We start from the raw sequence: 20,423 nt of genomic DNA, 5'->3' as shown, positions 1-20,423 counted from the left end.
CCCTAGCTAGGACGCCCGGCCAGGCCTGGCGCCTGAGGTTTATAGAGCGCTGGGCACAGCGGAGTGCCCACTGATCCCTTTTCCAGACTAGAACCAGAGGCCTGGAGAGGTGGGGACTGGGACACAAACTCTTCCCGGAGTTTCCAGACTCTGCAGCCTGCAGTGATCAAACTGCAGGAGGGCACCCAACTGCAGTGATACCCAAATTGGACTTCCCTGGGGCTGCTGCGGGGATCGACACCGGCCTCACCTGGGCCCCGCACGCACAGCCAATGGCCGCCCGGGGCAAGCCCCCTTTGTAATTCTGTGGGACGCCCAGCTCGCAGAAGTCGCAACGCTGGCGCCGGGTCCCTGGCGTCCTCAGGGACCCCGCCCCGCCCCCCCTCTAGCGCAGCCCAGCCACCGGTGGGGTTCGGCGCGCTGACGTGGGCGGATCAAAGCGGCCGCCCGTGCCTTATAAAGCCTTCCCGGAGGCCGGCGCCGGAGAGCGGGAGGAGCGGGCGAGCGCACGGCCTGGGAGCCCAGCGCAGCGGAGAACCCTCCGAGTGCGCGCCGGAGCGTGCGCGCGGCACTGGAGCCGGCTGCAGCTTGCCAGGCTGCCCGGCTGCCCGGCGTCCTGCTCCTACCGCCAGCCCAGCCGAGTGCGCTCGAGCCCCTGGAGAGTCGAGCTGGTGGCTCTCGGGCCGGCCGGCGGAACAAGGCGCGCAGGACGAACTCTCAGAGAAGTGAGCGGTGGTCACCGGAACGGGCAGACGCTTGAGAAGACCCGGGAGGGCTGGGAACGCCGAGGGGTCAGCGCTTCTTGCACCCCCCGCGACTCCTCGGGGCACCCATTCCCGGGTAAGCAAACAGAAGTCTCCTTCGTAGCACTCCGAGAGTCCGCAGCCGAGAACAGCCCGGAGAGCGGGGATTGGGGACACGCGGGTTCTGGTAGATGAGGACTTGGGGACGCTGAGAAGTGCCCGCAGTCTCCGCAAGTCTCCTGGTCCCGCGGTTTTTCCCAGTCGGCCCTCGGATGAGGTCATGCCCTAGACATCCTGGGGGTGGGAGCCTCAGGTCCCGCGGCACAGGGCGTGGGTGAGACGCGGCTGGAGAGGATGGGAGAGGATGGCTTAAGGCGGAGAGAAGCCGGTGGCTTCCACTAAACTGGGAGCAGCGGCGGATTCCGGAGTTTGATAATGGCTCCCCACCGCGGCGGAGGTGGGGGAAAGGGCAGAAATGAGTTTGTTTACAGACCTGAGCTCCGGGCTGGGGGTGAGGAGGAGGGTAGCCCCGGTCCCCGCAGAGGGTATGGAGCCTCCCGCACCTTTGGCTGAGCTGGTGCGAGAGCCCTCACACTGCTCCCCGCCCGCTTCCCGCGGTGCCTCCGTGTCCCTCACGGTCCCGAGGGTGCCTGGCCCCGCCGTTCCCACTTCCAAAACAACCCGTCTCCCAGGTGACCGGCACCGCGGCGGAGCGGACCGGCCTGCCAAGACCAGGGTCCAAGCCGGGCGTTGGGGCCGGCCTTCGCTCGGCCTCGCAGGTAACCTTGACGCGGGCGCCTGGCTCACGAGGGTCAGCAGCGGCCTCTGGCGTATCGGTGTGGACACTGCCCCGGCGCGGCGCGGCGCGGGTCTGAAAGCCTCTGCAATGTCTCAAGCCGTCCCGGTTCGGAGGAGAAGCCGCCCAGTCGGCGAGGTTTCCTGAGACCTTAGTGGCTCCAAGCAAAGACCACCTGCTGGCGACGCGAGGCTAGGCGCGTGCGGAGTCCGGTGGCCCCTCCCCGCCTGCTGCCGCAGGGGAGGCTTGAACCCGCTTCTCAGTGTGGCGGAGGAGGGACACCGCCTCACCCGGAACCCCGTTGTGACGCTGGCCCACTGCGTGCCAGGCCCGAAGCTGTCGGGCGGTCCCGGGCTGAGCGCGGCGAGGGTCCAGGGCCAGTCGCCTTAGGCTACCCCACTTGCGGATCCGGGGGCCCAGGAAGCGGAGGAGGCTTTCCCCAAGGGTCACTGCTCAGCGGGCAGCGGTCGATGCCCTCGCGAACGCCCCGCCTAGCGCCACCTGGCGGAATGGGGACCCGGCGCGCAGCCAGTGTGTCCCGAACCGCGGACGCACGCAGGCCAAGGGTGACCCGCAGCGGGCTCGGCTGGCCCTGGCAGCTTTCACAGTGGACAGGAATAGTCTGTCAACAGCCACAGGCCCAGGTCAGCGCGGCCTCTTCCCCGCCCCCCGACGATCTGGGGTGGCCGAGAGATATGCCTGGGATTGCGGGGGCCATTTGGGAAGCCACCGGAGTAAGCTGGAGGCCAGGGATGGGGTCTGCTATGCGACCCATGGGGCTGAATGCGGGTCCCCTCCCCTTGTCACCCCGGAATGCTGAGCGCTTGGAGCAGTCACTGTGGAGAGGTGGGAGTTGCTATGGGAGTCAGGCCGTCTTGCTCCTCACGCCCAGCTGCGCTGTCTTGCGCTGAGAACGAGCAGTGAGCGCCCGGGACCAGGCAGACAAAGGGCCTGGATCCAGGCTGCGTATTTGGTGCGGGGCGGAGGCGGGGGGGCGCTTAGGCACGCTGAGAGCCCCGGCCTTGGGTCGGTGAGTTTACCGTGAGCTCTGCCTGGGCGCCTTGCTGCGGACCCTGCGGCTCCTGGCCCAGGGTCAATGCCAGAAGACAGCGAATGCCAGACAGCGAATGCCAGAAGACAGTGGGGTGCCGGATGCTTGCGCTTGGGGCTCAGGGTACACACACGCCGACTCAGCCCTGCGTACCAGTCCGGGGGACTGCGATTGTGGGAAGACCTTGGGAGATGCGAGGTGACACCCGGCCCGGATCGGACAGAAGGGGCGCCTGTGACTGTGGCCGCGCAGGCTGGAGGGTTGCGAGCGCCTGCAGGGCCCACTCTCCGACGTCCCCCTTTTTTCCAACGCCCCATGTATCTTTCGGAAAGGAATCCTTTTGTTTTTGCTCCTCCCAAAGGGAGAAGGGTGAGGCTGCGTGCCTCCGGGCGAACGCCGCGTGTCAGTAAATTTGGGAGAAGCTGGGAAGGGAATTAATGAGGTGAGAATGAAGAGCTCCAAAGGGGGAAGAAAAAGAAAAGGCAGGAGAGCGCAGCTCTGTGCGGGCACCGGGAGGGGCGGCGCGGCGGCTGCAGTGTTGTTCGAGGGCTCCGCCTGGCGGCTGGCGACGGCCCGGGGCTAGCTGCCCGGTCTTACCTCGCCTCCAGCCCGGCCAGGGCCGCCGAAACCCTGGCAGAGCCCGTGACTCACAGCCGGCCTCGGAAACCCGGGACCTTGAACCACGCCAAGCGGCCTCGCCATTCCCGGCTTCCCAGACACCGACAACAGTGCCCCGCGCAGCCTGCCGCGCCCTAAGCTAAGCGGAATAGCCCCTGGGACAAGTCTGGACCTCAGTGTTCCTTCCCGTGGGAATGGGCCAGTGAGCGAGTACGGCTAGCAGAGCTGCTGGACGAACGTTCTTTTTAAGAGGTGGACTTGTGCACGGATTGCCCCAATTTACAGAGATGGTACACTGAGATCCAGCGGGAAAAGAGAAATGCCAAGGCTGAGTGTCGCGGGAAACAAAAGCCTAAATCCTGGGCCCTGTGCTCCACTCCTGTCCTTTAGCTCCGGGGCTCCGGGCCGCGTGCTTGGAGCGCCTCTTCCTGAACTCCGCTTCTGTCGGCTGTGTCCTGCCTGGCTGAGCCACTGAGGTCCCAGCAGTGATCCAAGCCGCGTGCGGGGGCGGACACGCCCTCGGGCAGCCGCACCTCCTCGGAGTCGGTCGCCGGCTGTGTCCCGAGTGGTGTGGGGCGGGGGTGGACCGCGCGCGGCCTCCCCGGGCCGCCCCTCCTTTGTAATTTGAATAAACACCTCCCCGTCCCGCGCGCGCCGCCTTAACCCGCCGCCCCCGCTCTCCCCGCTGCAGGCGGTGTGCGCGCGGGACCGACTCGGGCGGCGCGGCGGCTGCAGGCTGCGAGCCCGGCGCCCGGCGCGCAACCATGAGGGCGAGGCCGCAGGTCTGCGAGGCGCTGCTCTTCGCCCTGGCTCTCCACACCGGCGTGTGCTACGGCATCAAGTGGCTGTAAGTGGGGGCCACGCGGCGGCCGAGGGCAGGGGGAGGGATCCCTGAGGGGTGGCGGGGACGGGGTGAGCGTGGACCATCTACTCCGCAGCTTCGCTGTCTTGCCGGGTCAAGGGCTCTGGTCACTTGTCCCAGGCTCTTGGTGGCTTGTGCTTGTTTCCTTGTCAGTGTTTGCACCCTAGCGGGCAGTGCACAGAGCCGGACCTGCCCTGTCCACCTGCGTGACCTTGGGGAGGTGCCCCATGCACCTCTCGGAGGCCCGATGTCATTCTCTGCCAATTCCCTTCGCTGCTCAGAGCCCCACTTCGCACTGGCAGGCTCTGCACAAGGACTTGCCGCCCCTCTTTAGTTGATTGCAGGGCAAGTAGCAGAGAGATACGTCCTCCCAGGTCCTGCAGCAGCAGACAGTGGTGGCTAGCGGAGTGGCGTGGCGAGCAGAATGAAAACTCAGCCTTTTTCCAAAGGAGCTGCCCTTTGTGCTGGGAGAGATAAGACCAGGCCGTAAATAACTCTGCCAATGTCCCGTGTCCTAGGGGACACCCGCGTGGACACTCAGGGGCAGGCGACTGCCTGCTGAGAGACCCAGGCTCCTAGTGGTGTCCTAAGCCCTCAGAAGGTTCCTGGAGTTTGGCGGATGGGGACATGGTAGGGGGAGAGTGCAGCCCAGGACCTGGCTGTGGATTTAGGGTGGGGGTTAAGGTGTGTGTTGAAGTTTAGGGGGGCTGGGGAGAGGCCCTGTGGAGGGTTTGGGGATTAGGTGGAAGATGGGGAGATAGAGCACAGCAGCTGGCAAACAGTCTGGAGGTCACTGGGCCCACCCCCCTCTGGGGCCAAGTTATCGATTAATTGGTGACTGCGGAGAGGAGCCACATCTTGCTGTCCAGGAGGCTCCCAGTTCCCTCCCCCTGTGCCCCCCAGGAGGCTGCTCCTCCCAGGCAGCCACCTTCCGGCTGCTGCTGGCCATCTGGAAAGGAGCCCCGGCACCCCCTCCCGTATGCAGCAGCTGAAGCAACTGGGGTCCAGAGAAGAGGAGGGTGCAGGAGTGCCCCAGGGCCTGAGACTGGGCAAGGGCATTGTAGGGGTTGTGCCCTGGAAATGCTGAAGACCCCAGCTTGTGGGCACTGGGCTGGGCAGTGGACTGTGTCCCTGTAGGTATTTCTCCTGAAGACGCTCCCAGCCTCATGGGAAAGTGAATCCTACAAGCCGTCCTCGGCAGGCTTCAGTCTGTGCCTCAGGAGCCAGTATGCAAGCTGGGCGGAGCAGTGTCTGGTCTCATGGGAGGCAGGTGGCCGGGCAGGGCTTGGCAGGGCTTGGCAGGGCAGCAGGATCTTCAGCTGGAATGAAAGCTGGCCGGGCTGGGCTTGGGGGCAGTCGGGAGAGGAATGGGTGAGGCCTCGTGTGCTTGGAAAGGAAGCAGGTGGGCTTGGAGACCTCCAAACTGAGCAGTCTCTGTCACGACAAGCTTGTCATTGCTATTTTTTGAAAGAGGCAGAGAGTTCGTGAAGCAAGCCCCCAAGGCCACACAGCTGGTGGCTGTGGGATGAGAATCGGGGGACAGCCAGGCTTTACCAGGCCAGAGCTTGTGGTAATGACGAAGCTCCGGTCAGAAGGAGGAAGCAGGCAGGAAGGGTGTTATTTAAGCACAGCAGTTAGATGTGAGTGTGTGCTGATGCCTCGATACACACATATGCATGGCATGGTGGCCTGGCCAGCCTGGCTCTGGGCACCTTTTACCCTGTAAGATGACATTCTGTCCATGACCCCCACAGCACAGAAGAGGCAGGGAGGGGGCTTAGGATTCTGTGGCTGGCAAGGTGCCATGAGATCTGTGTGACCCTGAACAGGTCAGCAATGGCGGACAGAGACGTGTACAGTGAGAGAGGCAGACTGGGGACTCATCCAGGAGCCACAGCTGTCCTCGGCTTAGGAAGGCGAGTGGGAGAAGAAACGGTGCTTAACATAGGGAACTGAGACCAGATGTGGCCGAGTGACCTAGAATGCCTACCTGGTAGACACCCAGGGCCCGGAGTAGGTGGGAAGGGCACTGGAGGGGAGGGGATTGGAACATGGCTGCCCGTGGGATGACCTGAGCAAACTTCTCGTGTCTTAGCCCAGCCCTACATCCCTTAGCTACTCCCTGCCAGGCCCTGGGAGGTTCCCAGCGAAGGGGAAGACCTGGTCTGGTGGAACTGACCAGGCAGCTGCATCCAGCGGTATGTGCCTTGGATGGTGCAGGGGCCCAAGAATTGGAGCCATCCTCCACTGCTTTCTGTCTGTAAGCAGGGAGCTGGACTGAAAGTGGAACAGCCAAGACTAGAGCCAACCCTGAGAGGGGGATGCTGGCACTGCAACGTAGAAGATTGCCTGTTGAACCACTCTGGGAGCAGGGGCTGAGTCTCATCCTGCAGAGATCCCTAAAGCCTGCCTTCTCCTGGCCTGATGACCTAGAGACTCTGGAGGGCCGTGGCCCACAGGCTGGAGTGCAAGGAGTGGGACAGGGTTTGAGCCAGCCCCAGTCCTATCAAGCCCCCCTGCCAGAAGCCTCAGTGTCCCTAACTCTGAAATGGGGTGTTGGAGGGGCAGCAGACTAGGATCTGGGAGGCATGGTTCTGGCTGAACCCTGCCCCTTTCTGGGCCTCACTTTCCCCCCTGTACAGAGAGCCGCCTGGTTAGGATTTTTCCTGGGCAGCAGCAGCAGCATGTGGGGCCTGCGAGGTCCAGAGGCTCCATGTCCCTGGCACAACTGGGAACAAGAAATGGATGGGTCCCTCTTGGCTCTGAGTGCTGGGACAACCCTCTTGGAGACAACCAGATGAGTCTCTGGCTGTAGACTGGAGCAGCTGGTGGAGGAGGGGACAGCCCAGGGGTCTTCAACACGGACATTGCGATGTGATCTGAGGCGACCTCCCCAAGGCCACTCCATAGGTCTTGAGAGCCTGAGAGAAGCTGGGCTTGCCTGAGCAGATCAAAGGTCTTACTCCACTGTCCCAGGGTACTCAGGATGGCGTATGACCCAGGAGAGCCCAAAGGGATGTGGCAGGGGCAAGCAGAGGTCTGGTGTGGGGACTGGGCTTCCACTGCTTTCCCACCCAGGGTTGGCAGGGCCCAGGGCCCAAATCCGGGGCTTCCTTGGGTGGGAACAGCTGGCCAACTGGAGGCAGGAGGCAGGAAGAGCCGGACCCATCCCTGCAGTCTCCTACACTGATGTGAGGGCCTTCCCCACCCCCATGCCATGTTTGCCCTCAGCCATCTCCCCTGGGGGTGGAAACCCGTCTGGATGGCTCTGGGAGTGTCCTGAGCCGTGCCCTGCTGGAGTGGCACCTGCTGTAGAATGGGTGAGTGGGCAACAACATTCTGTCCTGTGAGCAGCTGCTATGGCAGAGGAAGGACCCAGGCCCAGACCACTTAAAGGAACCCCAGTGAGGCTACTGGAACTGACACCTTCAAATTCATGGTGTTGGAGGCAGGCCCTGGAAAGATGCTCTTCTTGGATGAGGGGTGGACCTCACTCAGGCCAGGGGACCTGACAGCTGCTCCAAGGGAGGGGGTTCTGGCAACACCAGGAAAACAGCTCAGTGGCAGGCTGTAGGGGAGGAAGCCAGCAGGAGGTGACATGGCCCTGCCTGGAGGCAGGAGTGGGGAGGACCACCCAGGCTGGGAGATGGGCTGCTGCCAGCCCATGGCTGGAAGGCAGAACCACTGACTGAGTGGGGCTCACCCAGAAACACCCTTGTTGGAGCCTTTGTTGCCCCTGTGCTGAGGTGTATGGGGAAACTGAGGCAGGACAGGCAGTGACCTGCCTAAGGTGGGCAGAGGTGGCTGGCAGGATGAGTGGCTGAGCCAGAGCCTGAACTCAGGTCTCTGCCTGGAGGCAGTCCCGGGAGACATGCCATCAGCCACCGCCAACAGCCAAGCCAGTGAACTCTGCATTCCCTCCTGTCCTTTCTTCCACCCTCTCCCCCACATCCCCAGCCCCCAGATAGAGCAAAATGTTTCCAATTAGGGGGTCTGTGTAGGGAGACGTCCACACAGGCGACCCCCCAACCTCCCACCCTAATCCCTGATTACCTCCCTGAGGGGGATTTAGTTCCAAACGGTCATTACCACTAATTACCAGCTGACCGCATGGCCCTCTGCTGGAGTACAGTCGGCTGCCTCCACCTGCTTGCTCCCCTGGCAGGCCAGGGCTGGCTGCTCCTGTCCTGGCTACGCTGGCACTTCAGTCCCTGCCAGCAGCTGGTAGTTCCCTCAGCCCCCAGGCCTGGGGACCACTAGGCCTCTGCCCTGCCCTGGGTCCTCCAGGCACCTCTAAAGCAACTTCCTATGGGGAGTCAGCCTCATCATTAGGATGTACCCACTGCCGCATCTCTTCTCAGCACCACTGGGGCACAGCTGCAGGCTCTGGTTTCCCGCAGGGTCTCCAAGCCAGAGAGACCACAGGCTGCCAGGGACACAGAGCAGCCCTCTCTGAGAGCCACAGCAGCTGGCGCCAGGCACTGCCTTATGCAGCTCCCCTGGAAGTGGCTCAGAGGCCCAGGTGAAGGGCAAGGTAGGCTCAGTCTGGGCAGAGCATGGGGGACCCCAGGCAGGAGAGGCGAAATCCCCCTACTGGAGCGGGGTGCCATGCCTTGCTGGAGGATGCTGGACCCAGCCTGAGTTCTCAGTGGTTCATAGAGGGGATCATCTGCTCCCCACCCCCTGCTCCAGGCCACCCCCAGGGAGATCAGAGCTGAGAAATGGCCTAACGGGGGCTGCTACTGTCCAGCAGCTCTACAAGCTATGTGTGTGGAGTGGAGGCAGGGAGACTTCAAACATCCCAGGAGCCTGCTGAGGCCCTGACACTGGTCACAGGGTGACCACAAGCACACCTAGCAAGGGCTGCAAGGGCGTAGAAAGCTGGTCCCTCAGGAACGGGAGGTGGGCAGGACCAGAGCAGCTCATCAGAAGATGCTCCATGGACAGCCCTGTGTCCGCCATCCAAATCCGCCAGACCTGTCCCTGCTCACACGAGTCATCTCTCAGTGTCTCAGGGGCGGTGTTCAGTTTGGAATTGGTGCTCCGGAAGGGACAGCAGTTTGTTCCAGGTGGCCCAGTATGCGGAAGGGCAGAGCTTGAGATAGAACCCAGCTGGGTTCTCACTTCCTGTGGCCCAGTGACCAGGGGCACCCTGTGAATATTCCAGATAATTGCATGCATTTTTCTTCAGTCTCCCCAGAGCACTGTATAGCACACAAAGACATGAGGCACAGACAGGTTGGGTGACTTGTGAGTTACACAGCTAGTGCCCAAAGCCATTGTTTCAGCCCAGAGGCAGGGACAGCTGTGTCTCTGCATTGTAACTGTTGGTGGGCTTATCCGGCTCTCAGACACTCCTCAAGGTCAGGGTGTTATGTCCCAAATGAGCATGAGAGGAATGACCACCAACAAATAAATTCTATCAGTGGGTCAAGTGCACTTAGTCCTTCTGGTATGGCAGGAGGGTGGGAGGCCTTTCTGGGTCGAGGCCTGGTGTGGGACCAGCTCAGGGAGAGAGGCTGGGAGCTTGCCGTGGCTGCACATTAGGACTTGCAGCGGGCCCAGCCAGGAGGCCTAGTATTGAGAGGACTGTCAGGTGGCAGCCCATGGCCTTGACTGGGTGGACAGGGTCTGAGCACTGATCACAGGCAGAGTCTGGGATGTCCCTTGTCAGCCTTCACCTATGAATGACACAGTGGTGCCAGGAGGTCAGGGGGAGGAGGGGGCTATAGCACCTTGCCGTCACCATCACACCTATGAGATAGAACCCAGCTGGGTTCTATCTCCCCTGGGGCGAGAGTGGCACATGGCTGGGCTGTGGCTTGGAACATGGAGCTTTCCAGGGTCACTGTGTCCACCTGGGACACCCAGTACTGCTCACAGTGTGCCCTCCTTTGGAACCCAAATCCCTCTAATGTCTCTACTGAGTAGCTGAGGGCTCTGACTTCCTGAGGTCCATCTACCATGATTGGAGCCGTGGCTGAGGACTGGAGCCAAGCCCACAAGGTTGTGACATCCCTCTATCCCTCACTGATGGTCCTGGGAGAATGGCAGGTTCTAGAAGGACCCGGTGCTGGAGCCTTGGAGCCCCTGTGCCCAATGCAGGAGCAGGCCCCACCTTCCAAAGCATGTAGGAGGCCAGTATCCTCCCCCCAACCACCAAGGGAGGAGCTCTGCCCTCTGTGTGCTGCTCAGCAGCCTCAAAGGTCAACTGAATCAAACCGTGCCTCCCTGCAGGGCTTCCGTGTGGGGAACAGCATGGGGGCTGTCCAAGAGCACTCACGGACCCTGGCAGTTCCCAGATGAACCCCTTTCTCAGAGTGTCTCACCAGACCTCATTCTGTTAACTACACTTAACCAGGCCCAGAGAGGGTCAGCACATGGATCCAAGGTCACACAGCAACTGAATGGCTCCATCCAGAGCCACTCCTCTGTCTTCAAGGTTCCAGATCATCCTAGAATCCGGTGGTTCTTCTAGGCTTTAGTTAACACATGGATCTGAACTTCCCAGTGTGATGAATGAGTTTAGTGATCTAGGGAGCAGGGATGCAAAGTTCCCGACCTGCGTTGTGCACAGAGCAAGGGTGCTGCTGAGAGTATGAGTGTTGATCATCATGGTGCTAGCCTAAGCCGTGGGCCTGCTGTCTGGATGGGTCTGCTCAGTGCATGGTCCTTCACAGGCAGCTGAGAGCCAGGCCAGCCTGGCGAGTTCTCGGTGAGCTGGAGGGCGGGGTAGTGTCAGGATATGCATTGGGAAGCCTAGGCAGGACCTGTTATCATCCCCTGAGAATCGGGACCTTCTGAGATCCAGATGAGTGCTAATGTCCTCAAGGTCACACAGAGGTGGGAAGGGACCTGTCACCCTGCCAGGTGGCTTCTTGCCTCCTCATTTCCTGACTCGAGGAGCCCAAGGGAGGGAAAGCTGGGGGCCAGGAGGGCAGGTGCAAGCTGCCCACGGCCCTGTCTTCCCTTCTGTTGGTGGCATGCAGGGCGCTGTCCAAGACGCCAGCGGCCTTGGCACTGAACCAGACGCAGCACTGTAAGCAGCTGGAGGGCCTGGTGTCGGCGCAGGTGCAACTGTGCCGCAGCAACCTGGAGCTCATGCACACAGTGGTGCGTGCGGCCCGTGAGGTCATGAAGGCCTGCCGCAGGGCCTTTGCTGACATGCGCTGGAACTGCTCCTCCATTGAGCTTGCCCCCAACTACCTGCTTGACCTGGAGAGAGGTAGGAAGCTACTCATGTATGTTGTGGGGGCTGTAGGGGGCGGGGTGTGGCATGGATCTGGCGTAAATGTGTGTGTGTGTGTGTGTGTAGGCAGGTGGGTGGGCTTAGGAATGAGTGACCCCCAACCCTGGAACCCCAGCTTGCCTCCTGCTCTACTGAAGGCCACATGCAAAGGACTCCTCAGAGTGTAAGATGAGGTTCCCACCCTTGGGGGCAGACAGGTGTACCCGGGCCAGGGTAGGTCCCAGGCTGTTATCCCTAGAGCAGAGGGGGTCCAAGGAGCATCTCCCAGGAGAAGACTTCCTGCTTGTGACTGCAGGCACTGGATAAAGGCCCAGGGCAGCTCATCGGCTAGGGAAGCTGAGGCTGGAGCACGGATGCCCCCCGGGCTGCGTGGGCTCCTGAGGCTGCCACCACAGTACATTCCACACTGAGTTTTTGTCAGCAGCCACGGGTTGCCCCCTGCTGAGACCCAGGTTATGTTTCTGGGAAGGGGGAATCTCCTTGCCGGTTCCTACTCTCTGCCGGTGGCCAGAAGGCCTAGCACCCTCAGCTGCAGCTGCTTCCCATCCCACCTGCCTCTGCCGTCCTCTTATGGGCTCCCCTGGGGGTAGCTGTGAGCCCCAACTGCTTTCTTAGGAGGGCGCAAACCATTGGCCTCGGGGCCCTCCTCACCCAGTACAACCTCATCTTTGTGCCATAAACCAGCAAAGACCCTGGTTTCTTTCTTTTTTTCTTTTTGAGATTTATTTGTTTTTATTGGAAAGGCAGATATACAGAGAGGAGGAGATACAGAAAAACATCTGCTGTCTGCTGGATCACTCCTCAAGCAGCCGCAAGAGCCAGGACTGAGCCAATCTGAAGCCAGTAGCCAGGAGCTGCTTCCTGGTCTCTCACACAGGTGCAGGGTCCCAAGGCTTCAGGCATTCCTCGACTGCTTTCCCAGGCCACAAGCAGGGAGCTGGATAAGAAGTAGAGCAATTGGGATTAGAACTGGTGCCCATATGGGTTCCCGGCGCATGCAAGACGAGGACTTTTGCCACCAGGCTGCTGTGCTGGGCCCCTTTTAAAAAGATGTATTTATTTATTTGAAAGGCAGAGTTATATATAGAGAGAGATACAAAGAGTGAGATCTTTCATCCACTGATCTGAAGCCAAGAGCCAGAATCTTCTGGGTCTCCCATGTAGGTACAGGGTCTCAGGGCTTTGGATCATCCCCTGTTGCTTTCCCAGGTCGTAAGCAACAAGCTGGATTGGAAGTGAAGTAGCTGGGAGTCAAACCGGTGCCCATATGCAATGCCAGTGTTGCAGGCGGCAACTTAGCTTGTTGCACCACAGTGTAGGCTTCCAGATACTAGGATCACATGACCACGTCTTTCTAGGGACCTCAAGTTCTCTACAGAGCCAGGAGTATTCTTGCTTCTGAGCAGCAACTCTGGGCAGAAGGGGCCACACTGTGACTGACTGTGCCTGGAGTGTTCCGGGGGGGGGTAATAGCCACAGCTGTAGTGCCAACCCTATGGCAGGGTGGGTGTGAAGCAGCAGGCAGGTTCCTTCCCCTGGGCCAGCCCTTCCTGTGCCCTGCTGACCCCCACCCCCACCCCAGGGACCCGGGAGTCGGCCTTCGTGTATGCATTGTCAGCGGCCGCCATCAGCCATGCCATCGCCCGGGCCTGCACCTCTGGCGACCTGCCCGGCTGCTCATGCGGCCCCGTCCCAGGTGAGCCACCCGGGCCCGGGAACCGCTGGGGAGGATGTGCGGACAACCTCAGCTACGGGCTCCTCATGGGGGCCAAGTTTTCCGATGCTCCTATGAAGGTGAAAAAAACAGGATCCCAAGCCAATAAACTGATGCGTCTACACAACAGTGAAGTGGGGAGACAGGTAACCAACCCACCCCACCCACCCCAGATGGTTGTGCTTGTGCCATTGGCCCAGAGAGAGCCATCCCCCACCCTGCCATGTGCCCAAATGGGGGTGGGGGGAATGGGCCCTGATTGGCCCCCACCCACATGATGTGTCTCCCACTTCTGTCTCAGCTCTTCGCTCTCTAGCTGCTTGAGGCTTGCCTCATCCTCCTCTTCCAGGCTATTCACTAAGACTGGGGTGTTCCCGGCAGGACTCCTGAGTTCTGACCTTAGCTCTTACGCTGAGCGTCCTGAGCTAGCCAGGGCAGGTCGCCTTCTCTCTGGCTTCAGTCGCTCCCATGTGTACAGTGGCAGGAGTGTTTGTGCCAACTTGCCAGCAATTGTGTCCTCCAGGCGTGGCCAGGGCTGTGGGCAGCAGAGCCACCGCATGCTGAGGGGTCCTCTCCTCAGGTGCACTGGGGACTCGCCCAGACCCAGCCCACCCCCAAGCACAGTTCTCCCCAGCACCTGCAGGGACAGTTTTCCATGCACCCCTCCCCTCATTACAACAAAGAATGAACAAACCATGTGGTCTTTGGAAAATTAAAAAGATGGGGAAACAGTGCTGGTTGCCTACCTGCGAGCTGCTGGTTCTCTCACCTCCAGGGCAGGCATATACCCCCTCCCCCCATCCTTCCTCTCCAGTGAGGGGTGGGGCTGTCCCCACCCCCGCATTGTATCCTCCTTAGTTCCTTTCTGCATCCTGCTAGCCCCATTCTACAGAGACAGCAAGTGAGGCAGGAAGGATGGGGGTGACAGCCCAGATCCACAGCACTCCCAAGTCACGGGCTTCTGTATCTTTGCTCCTGGGAGCTTTCTAGAATGTTCATAGAACTGAGGCCAAATTCTGCTGCCCACCTGCAGTCCATCCATGCAGAGCACCCCCATCTCAGGGCACAGCCCTCCCCTCAACTTGAGCAGTCTACAGAGGTCCCCAGCCTCAGAGACCTCTCAGGCCTGTCCCTGTCCCCGACACCGGGCCACAGGAGGGTTTAGTAAGTGCAGGTGCACTAAGTGGGCACTGACAATGTGGCCACAGCTCCGGGCTCCATCCACATAAGCACACAACGCACCCTGCTCAGCAAATCTCAGGTTTCACACCCAAGTGCCCACCTTGGGTCTGCATTTGCAGGCATGGGTGAGGCGGCAGGAGCCAGCTTGGGGCATGTCCCTGCCTGATCCGTGCCTTGGTTTCCCCATCTGAGACAGGAAACCTGCAGCTCCCTATGCAGGGCCTGGGCATGGGTAGCCAAGTGCCAGGTAGAACAGAACGGCCTTAGCAGGCCCCTAATTCCTACCCTGTGGTGCAGTCAGGGGAAATGAGGCCCAGAGAAGGTCATTTCTCCGATCGAGGTTGCCCCTGAGTCTCGCCCACCCCAATCTCTGCTGTCCACCAGGCCCTACTTCAACATGTTTCTCAAAACCAAAATGGACTCCACTTCAGAATAGTTCACAAACATCTGGGAGATGGCCTGTGCCCAGCAATCAAGGGTGCGCCCTGGCCGATGCACCGGCCATGAGGGGAGGGACCAAACACATAGGGAACCATGTCCTCCAGCACTCCATGCCCTGCTTTCTTTTGCTTCTTTTCTCCTTTTTTTCCAGCAAACACTGAGTGAATTTCCCGCTCCTCACCACCAAGTTGTGTGGGACATTTCCATACCCTGGCTTTTGGAGTTCCCCTAACCCTCAGTTCAAACCCTGGCTCTAGCAGTTGCTGGCTGTGCACCCCTGGGCATGAGACATGACCTCTCTGAACCTCTGACCCGAATCCTTAAAGGGGAAGGAAAGGGCTCTTTGGCAGTCACTGACTCCCAGGCATCTGTGAATCCTTGCAAATGCCACTACCCCCACTCCTCCCAGCTTCACCCGGCCCCCCTACACACACATGCCAGTCTGGCTGACAAAAGCTCGCCCCCTGGAGGCCTGAGCTGGCCCTGCCTCCCTTACCAGCTCCCCAGCCCCCTGGTGGGTGGGGCGGGTCCCCTGGGCAATCCCCTCCCTGGGGAAGGCTGTGGCTGCCCAGCCCAGCGCCCTCCCCTGTCTGCAGGCTCTGCGTGCCTCTCTGGAAATGAAGTGTAAGTGCCACGGGGTGTCGGGCTCCTGCTCCATCCGCACCTGCTGGAAGGGGCTACAGGAGCTGCGGGATGTGGCTGCTGACCTCAAGAGCCGCTACCTGTCGGCCACCAAGGTGGTACACAGACCCATGGGCACCCGCAAGCACCTGGTGCCCAAGGACCTGGATATTCGCCCCGTGAAGGACTCGGAGCTTGTCTACCTGCAGAGCTCGCCTGACTTCTGCATGAAGAACGAGAAGGTGGGCTCACACGGGACGCAAGACAGGTAAGAGTCGGCTCTGCCATTCCCTGGGCACATGCTTGTTGATGGCTGGGGAATGATCGGGGAAGGTGCCAGGGTCCTGGGGTGTCCAGGTGGGGGCGCTGGGGAATGGAGGCTGGCAGAGGCCCCACCCCACCTTCAAATGCAGAGCTAGGAGACAGGAGGGTGCAAAGATGCTGCTCCATAGAATGTGGGTGCCCAGCAGGGGCCTGTCAAAGAAGGGACAGGAGGAGCGAAGGGGCATGCCATGGTGCCAGCACTGGAGGCAGTGGTGCCCAGCAAGTCTGTGGCATTCAAGGAGGGCATGCATGTCTTATCCCCCACAATGGGCACCAGCGTGTGCGCCCTTCTCTCGGGCTGCAACAACCTCTGGGGTGCCCCCAGCCCCTCCCCATGTCAAAGTCAGGCATGGGGTCCCTACAACTGGCTCAGGGCAGGGAACTTGTGGGGGCTGCAGACTCCTTGTGCACAGAGAGTGGGGCTCTGCAGAGAGCCAGTCCTGAGCCCGGCTCCAACAAGGACCATTCTGGAACCCAGCGCAACTGGTCAGGTGGCAAGCACAGGACCCAGGAAAGGCCCCCAGGACCTGCGCAGTGCAGCCCATGGCTCCCAGAGGTGTTTGGCCAGGGGAACTCTTTCATTAGGGAGTCCCAGCGCGGGTGGGGCTTAGAGCGCCTGGGTGTTGGGGAAGGCGTCTGGCACATTGTTGGGACCCAGCCAGCAGCGGCTTCCTCCACAGCCTAGTTCCTGTCTCCAGCCAGGGAGGGGGCAGGCTATGTGCAGAAGGCCCCTGGCTCCCATCTGGAGGCCACATTGAGGGGGCTGGGCCCAGGGAAAGTGGAACCGGGTCAGGGCCAGGGAGAGGGGCCGGAGCTCAGAGTGTCTCGGCTAAGGCAACAGCAGCAGGGCGGGCATGACGAATGGGGAGGTGACAGCAGTGACTTCCAGAACACAAAGGGACTGGGAGAGCTTCGTGAGAACCCCAGAGCCAAGAGAGGGCCCCCTGGGACCTGTAAGCGGCTCTGTGTGTATGCATGTGCACATGCGTGCGCTCCAACCAGGACATGGCTCCCAAGCTGGGTTAATTTGAGCAAATCCTTTGCTGATCTGGGGCTCAGTCTTACCACCCGAGCAATGGGGATGATAGCCCCAGCTAACAGACCTTGGTGAATCATGTCTGGTTTTGCTATCACAGCTTCTCCCTCCTGCCCAGGACTTGCACTGTCCACTACCCTTTCTGTCCCCGCCTATCCCCCGCCCTGCTCACTGATTTCCTGCCAGGTTCAGCTGTCTCTGTGTAGGTTGGCTCTGGGCTGCAGTTACAGACGACCCCAGTAACTCAGGGCCTTATGACCATGGCTCCTTCCTTCCTGCCCCCTCTCTCTGAAGCCATAGCTCTGCCTGGTCCTGGCAGCCACAGGGAATTAGGCTGGAGGGAGACCCCCATGAGCTCAGGTTGTGGCAGAGGGAAGCCCAAGAGTGAGGGCAGGACAGTGGGGACCCTGACAGCCTAGACATCAAGGAGGACTTCCTGGAGGAAGAGAGATGAGGCATTTGGTTGGAGGATGTGGGGTTGCAGAGGGCTGCATGACGGTGAGTTTTATGACTATGCAAGGCAGATGCACCATGGTGTCAGGACTAGCTCCCCAGCCAGGAGGGTGTCACATCTCACATCCAGGTCAGAGAAACTGAGGCATCAGTGGCATGTCTTCCAGGGACTATACCTCTGCAGTCTGCACCCCCCAGCCTTACAGCCTGTGCCATGGGTCCTTCTCTTGGCTACCAGCCCTCCCCTAACCAGCTGCCAGGTGCAGCCGCCACCTCAGGCCTTGTCTGCCTTGGCACAGGAGGCCAGGTTTACTGATAGTGCAGGTGAGGGATCAGCCAAGCCCTTCAGGGTGCGGCCGCAGTGAGTCAGGACTGCCCTGAGTCACACAGCCGTTGCATGGCAGAGCTGGTCTTGGGAACCAGGGCTATCTGGCTCTGGGCCCCCACAGTCAGGCCACCTGCTGATTCTGGGCCCTCCCTCCTTCCCAGCTCAGGCCTGATCCTCTCTCTACTTCCTCCCCTGCCTCCTGCTCTCACTCTCGCTCATCTGGCATCAAGCTAGGTCCTTTATTTTTGCGGGGGCTGTCCTCTATCCCCCACCCTTTCCCATTCTGTGCATGTTAGGTTCCTCCAGCTCACCTTTCTGGTTCAGGTGACCCCTCCTTTTCCAGAAAGCCCTTCTGCACACTCACAGACCCTGTGTTGGCGCTGTAGGACCTGGGGCATACCCCTGCTCCATTCTGTGCCCATTTCCATGTTAGTAAATAGGACGATTAGATGCAGTCACACCTGCAGCTTGCCCATCTCAGGTTTTCTGGCATTTCTCTGTTCTCATGGTGGGTACAGGGCAGGAGGTGGGCCTTTTGACCCTGCCCAATGCCCGAGGCCCCTGCTACGTCTCCTCGTCCCTGGCCCTAGCCTCAGTACACCAGACTACTTGCTCAGCAGACAGAAGAACTGATGACAACACAGGGCACTTCAGGTTCACTGGTCCTCTAGGAGCTGCTCGTCCCATGGAAGGGGTTCAGGACACAAGGCAGCCCCCACATGGCCCAGGGGGCTCTGTGCAGCTCAGGGCAGAAAGAGCAGGAAGCAGCCTTGGGGTCGCGTGCCCTGCTCATTCCCAGACTCCTGGGAGAGCTTGTGCAGGCTGGTACCCTTGGCTGAACCTGTGTGCCTCTGTGTGATGAGTATAACACTCCTACCCACCCAACACTCCTACTGTGCCACTCCTGTAAGGTTATCACTTGTCCCACGGGAGGCTAGTGGCCTGTAGACATCCGAGCCCAAGGCTCCCTCAACCCCTGCAGCTGTGGGTGCTTCCGGATTTGCTCTTGCAGTCTAAATGCCAGCCTGATGCTGATGTCTGTGCACACCGACTGAGGGTCCTTCAAGGATTTAGAAGTGGCAGAAGCAGGGGTGGGCGTTGTGGCCTTGTGAGCTGAGCTTTGCTGCCTGCATCATCCACATGCATAGCAGAGTGCCTATTTTGAATCCAGGCTGCTCTGTTTCCAATCCAGCTTCCCTCTGATGTGGTGGTAGTGGGGGGAAGCAGCAGAGGCTAGCCCAAGGGCTTGAGCCCTAGCTACTTGTGTGGGAGACCCGGATGGTGCTCCTAGCTCCTGGCTTTGACCTGGCTCAGCCCTGGCCATTGCAGTCATTTGGGGAACGATCCAGCAGAGAAAAGACTCTCTCTTTCTCTCTCTCTCATTGTTTCTCCCTCTATCACTGCCTTTCAAATGCATAAATACATTTTTTAGAAAGTAGCATAAACCAGAAAAGACATCTCCAAGAAAGTGAAAAAGCCATATCCTTTTGATGACAGCTTAGTGTAAATGCAGGGAAAGTGAGCAGTGCTTGGAGTGAGAAGATGTTTTAAAATTCTCCAGGAGGTGCTGAGGAGGTGCCGAGTGCTCACCGACCTCCTCCCTTTCCCCCTCCCCTCCCTCACAGGCAGTGCAACAAAACATCAAATGGCAGTGACAGCTGCGATCTCATGTGCTGTGGGCGCGGCTACAACCCCTACACAGATCGCGTGGTTGAGCGGTGCCACTGCAAGTACCACTGGTGTTGCTACGTGACGTGTCGCCGCTGTGAGCGCACTGTGGAGCGCTATGTGTGCAAATGAGGCCTGCCCATGCCTGTGCCCACGGGAGCCCGTGCCCGCTCCTTGCACCCACGCTGGGCAGCTGGGGCCAGTCCCTCTCTGCCCCAAGGTGCCCCGCCCCAAGGATTCTCGCGTGTGAATTCCAGATGCCACACGGGCGCCCGGGAATGTGGTTCAGCCTCTCCTTGGAAGTCACCAGTGACTGGAAGCCTGGCCACGCTGGAAGGAGGGCCTGGACATCAAAGGATGCCGCTGGGATTAAAAATAACCTGGAGTGCCCACGTGCCGCCTTGCAGGCTGATCTGAGAAGACAGGCCCAATACCTGTGAGACGGGGACGGACTTGACCTTCCAGAACCAGGCAGAGGATCTAGGGAAGGCATGGGTGTGCACAGCACCCTGTCCCCCCAGCCTGCTGGGCCCACCACATGGAACCACTAGCTTGGGTTGTACATTTTTTTTTTCCTTTTCTTCCTCTGGGATGTGGGAGCTACGGAAATATTTATAAATCGTTGCTTTTTCTTTGGGGTGGCTTGGCCTCAATTCCTCTTTATATATTTTATATGTGTATATAAATATATAAATATATATATGATGATCTCTATTTTAAACAACAAGCCTCAAAACAGCTGTATGAAATCAATGCTAAGCACACGCCTTGCTCTCCCCAGCCTGCCCCCCTACAGGGCCTGGCTGTCTCCACTGAACTCAGTGGATCCCAGGGCTGGCAGGAAATCGGCAGTTGGTTTCCAAGACAAGGCGGCCTCCGACTGATGTCCCTGCACCCCCCCACACACCCCGGGCCCCGCCCTGGCTTTCCCTGCTTCAGATCTCTTGGTCAAGGGCAAGCACAGATGTCTTGAAACCTAAGCCCGGCTGGCAGCATCTTGGTTCCTCACACATGTGGGCGCGTGAGCAGAGCCTGCTCAGCTCCCTGCAAGGGAAACCCCACTCCCTGGTTTTGGGAGACATGGAGGCAGACTGGATTGCAGCTGCCCCTGGTGGGGTTCTTATGTGAGTCTGGGGAAGCCCCCGCCCCAAGACTCGGTTTTCTCATTGTAAAACCAGGGAGGGGGATGGCGATTGAGACTGGAACGGCGAGGAAGACTTGGCCGCTGGTTCCATTTTGAAGGTGGAGGCAACAGGATTTGTCCCCTTTCTGTGCGTGGGGAGAATCCCTGGGTTTTGGCCGGAGCCATTGGAAGGACAGAGGCTCTGGCCTGGGGC

The 20,423-nt window shown here is 60.1% G+C and overlaps 1 protein-coding gene across 4 annotated transcripts; it reads left to right on the top strand.

The window, feature by feature from the left end:
* Positions 1 to 250: 250 nt before the first annotated feature.
* WNT11 (Wnt family member 11) lies at positions 251 to 19,784 on the top strand. Of its 4 annotated transcripts, none has more exons than XM_058663605.1 (6): positions 251 to 840; positions 3,900 to 4,055; positions 11,060 to 11,295; positions 12,902 to 13,179; positions 15,253 to 15,545; positions 19,044 to 19,784. In XM_058663605.1, exons 2-6 carry the CDS (start codon positions 3,973 to 3,975, stop codon positions 19,216 to 19,218), a joined length of 1,065 nt encoding a protein of 354 aa, XP_058519588.1. In that variant the 5' UTR covers positions 251 to 840; positions 3,900 to 3,972; the 3' UTR covers positions 19,219 to 19,784. The 4 variants fall into 4 exon arrangements, with proteins under 4 accessions (XP_058519588.1, XP_058519587.1, XP_058519589.1 ...); XM_058663604.1 differs by lacking the exon at positions 251 to 840 and adding an exon at positions 1,894 to 2,183; XM_058663606.1 differs by lacking the exon at positions 251 to 840 and adding an exon at positions 2,298 to 2,385.
* The last annotated feature ends 639 nt before the right edge of the window (positions 19,785 to 20,423 follow it).

The sequence above is a fragment of the Ochotona princeps genome, chromosome 4 (genome assembly GCF_030435755.1).
Source record: "Ochotona princeps isolate mOchPri1 chromosome 4, mOchPri1.hap1, whole genome shotgun sequence".
In the NCBI taxonomy this organism is placed as follows: Eukaryota; Metazoa; Chordata; class Mammalia; order Lagomorpha; family Ochotonidae; genus Ochotona; species Ochotona princeps.
This window is presented reverse-complemented; position numbering and strand designations above follow the sequence as displayed.

Excerpts from the sequence above, each read along its gene's own strand:
- WNT11 (XM_058663605.1), top strand. The coding sequence starts at position 3,973 with ATGAGGGCGAGGCCGCAGGTCTGCGAGGCGCTGCTCTTCGCCCTGGCT. Across the intron at positions 13,180-15,252 it reads ACAGTGAAGTGGGGAGACAG|GCTCTGCGTGCCTCTCTGGA; the intron begins GTAACCAACCCA and ends CCCTGTCTGCAG. Across the intron at positions 15,546-19,043 it reads TCACACGGGACGCAAGACAG|GCAGTGCAACAAAACATCAA; the intron begins GTAAGAGTCGGC and ends CCTCCCTCACAG.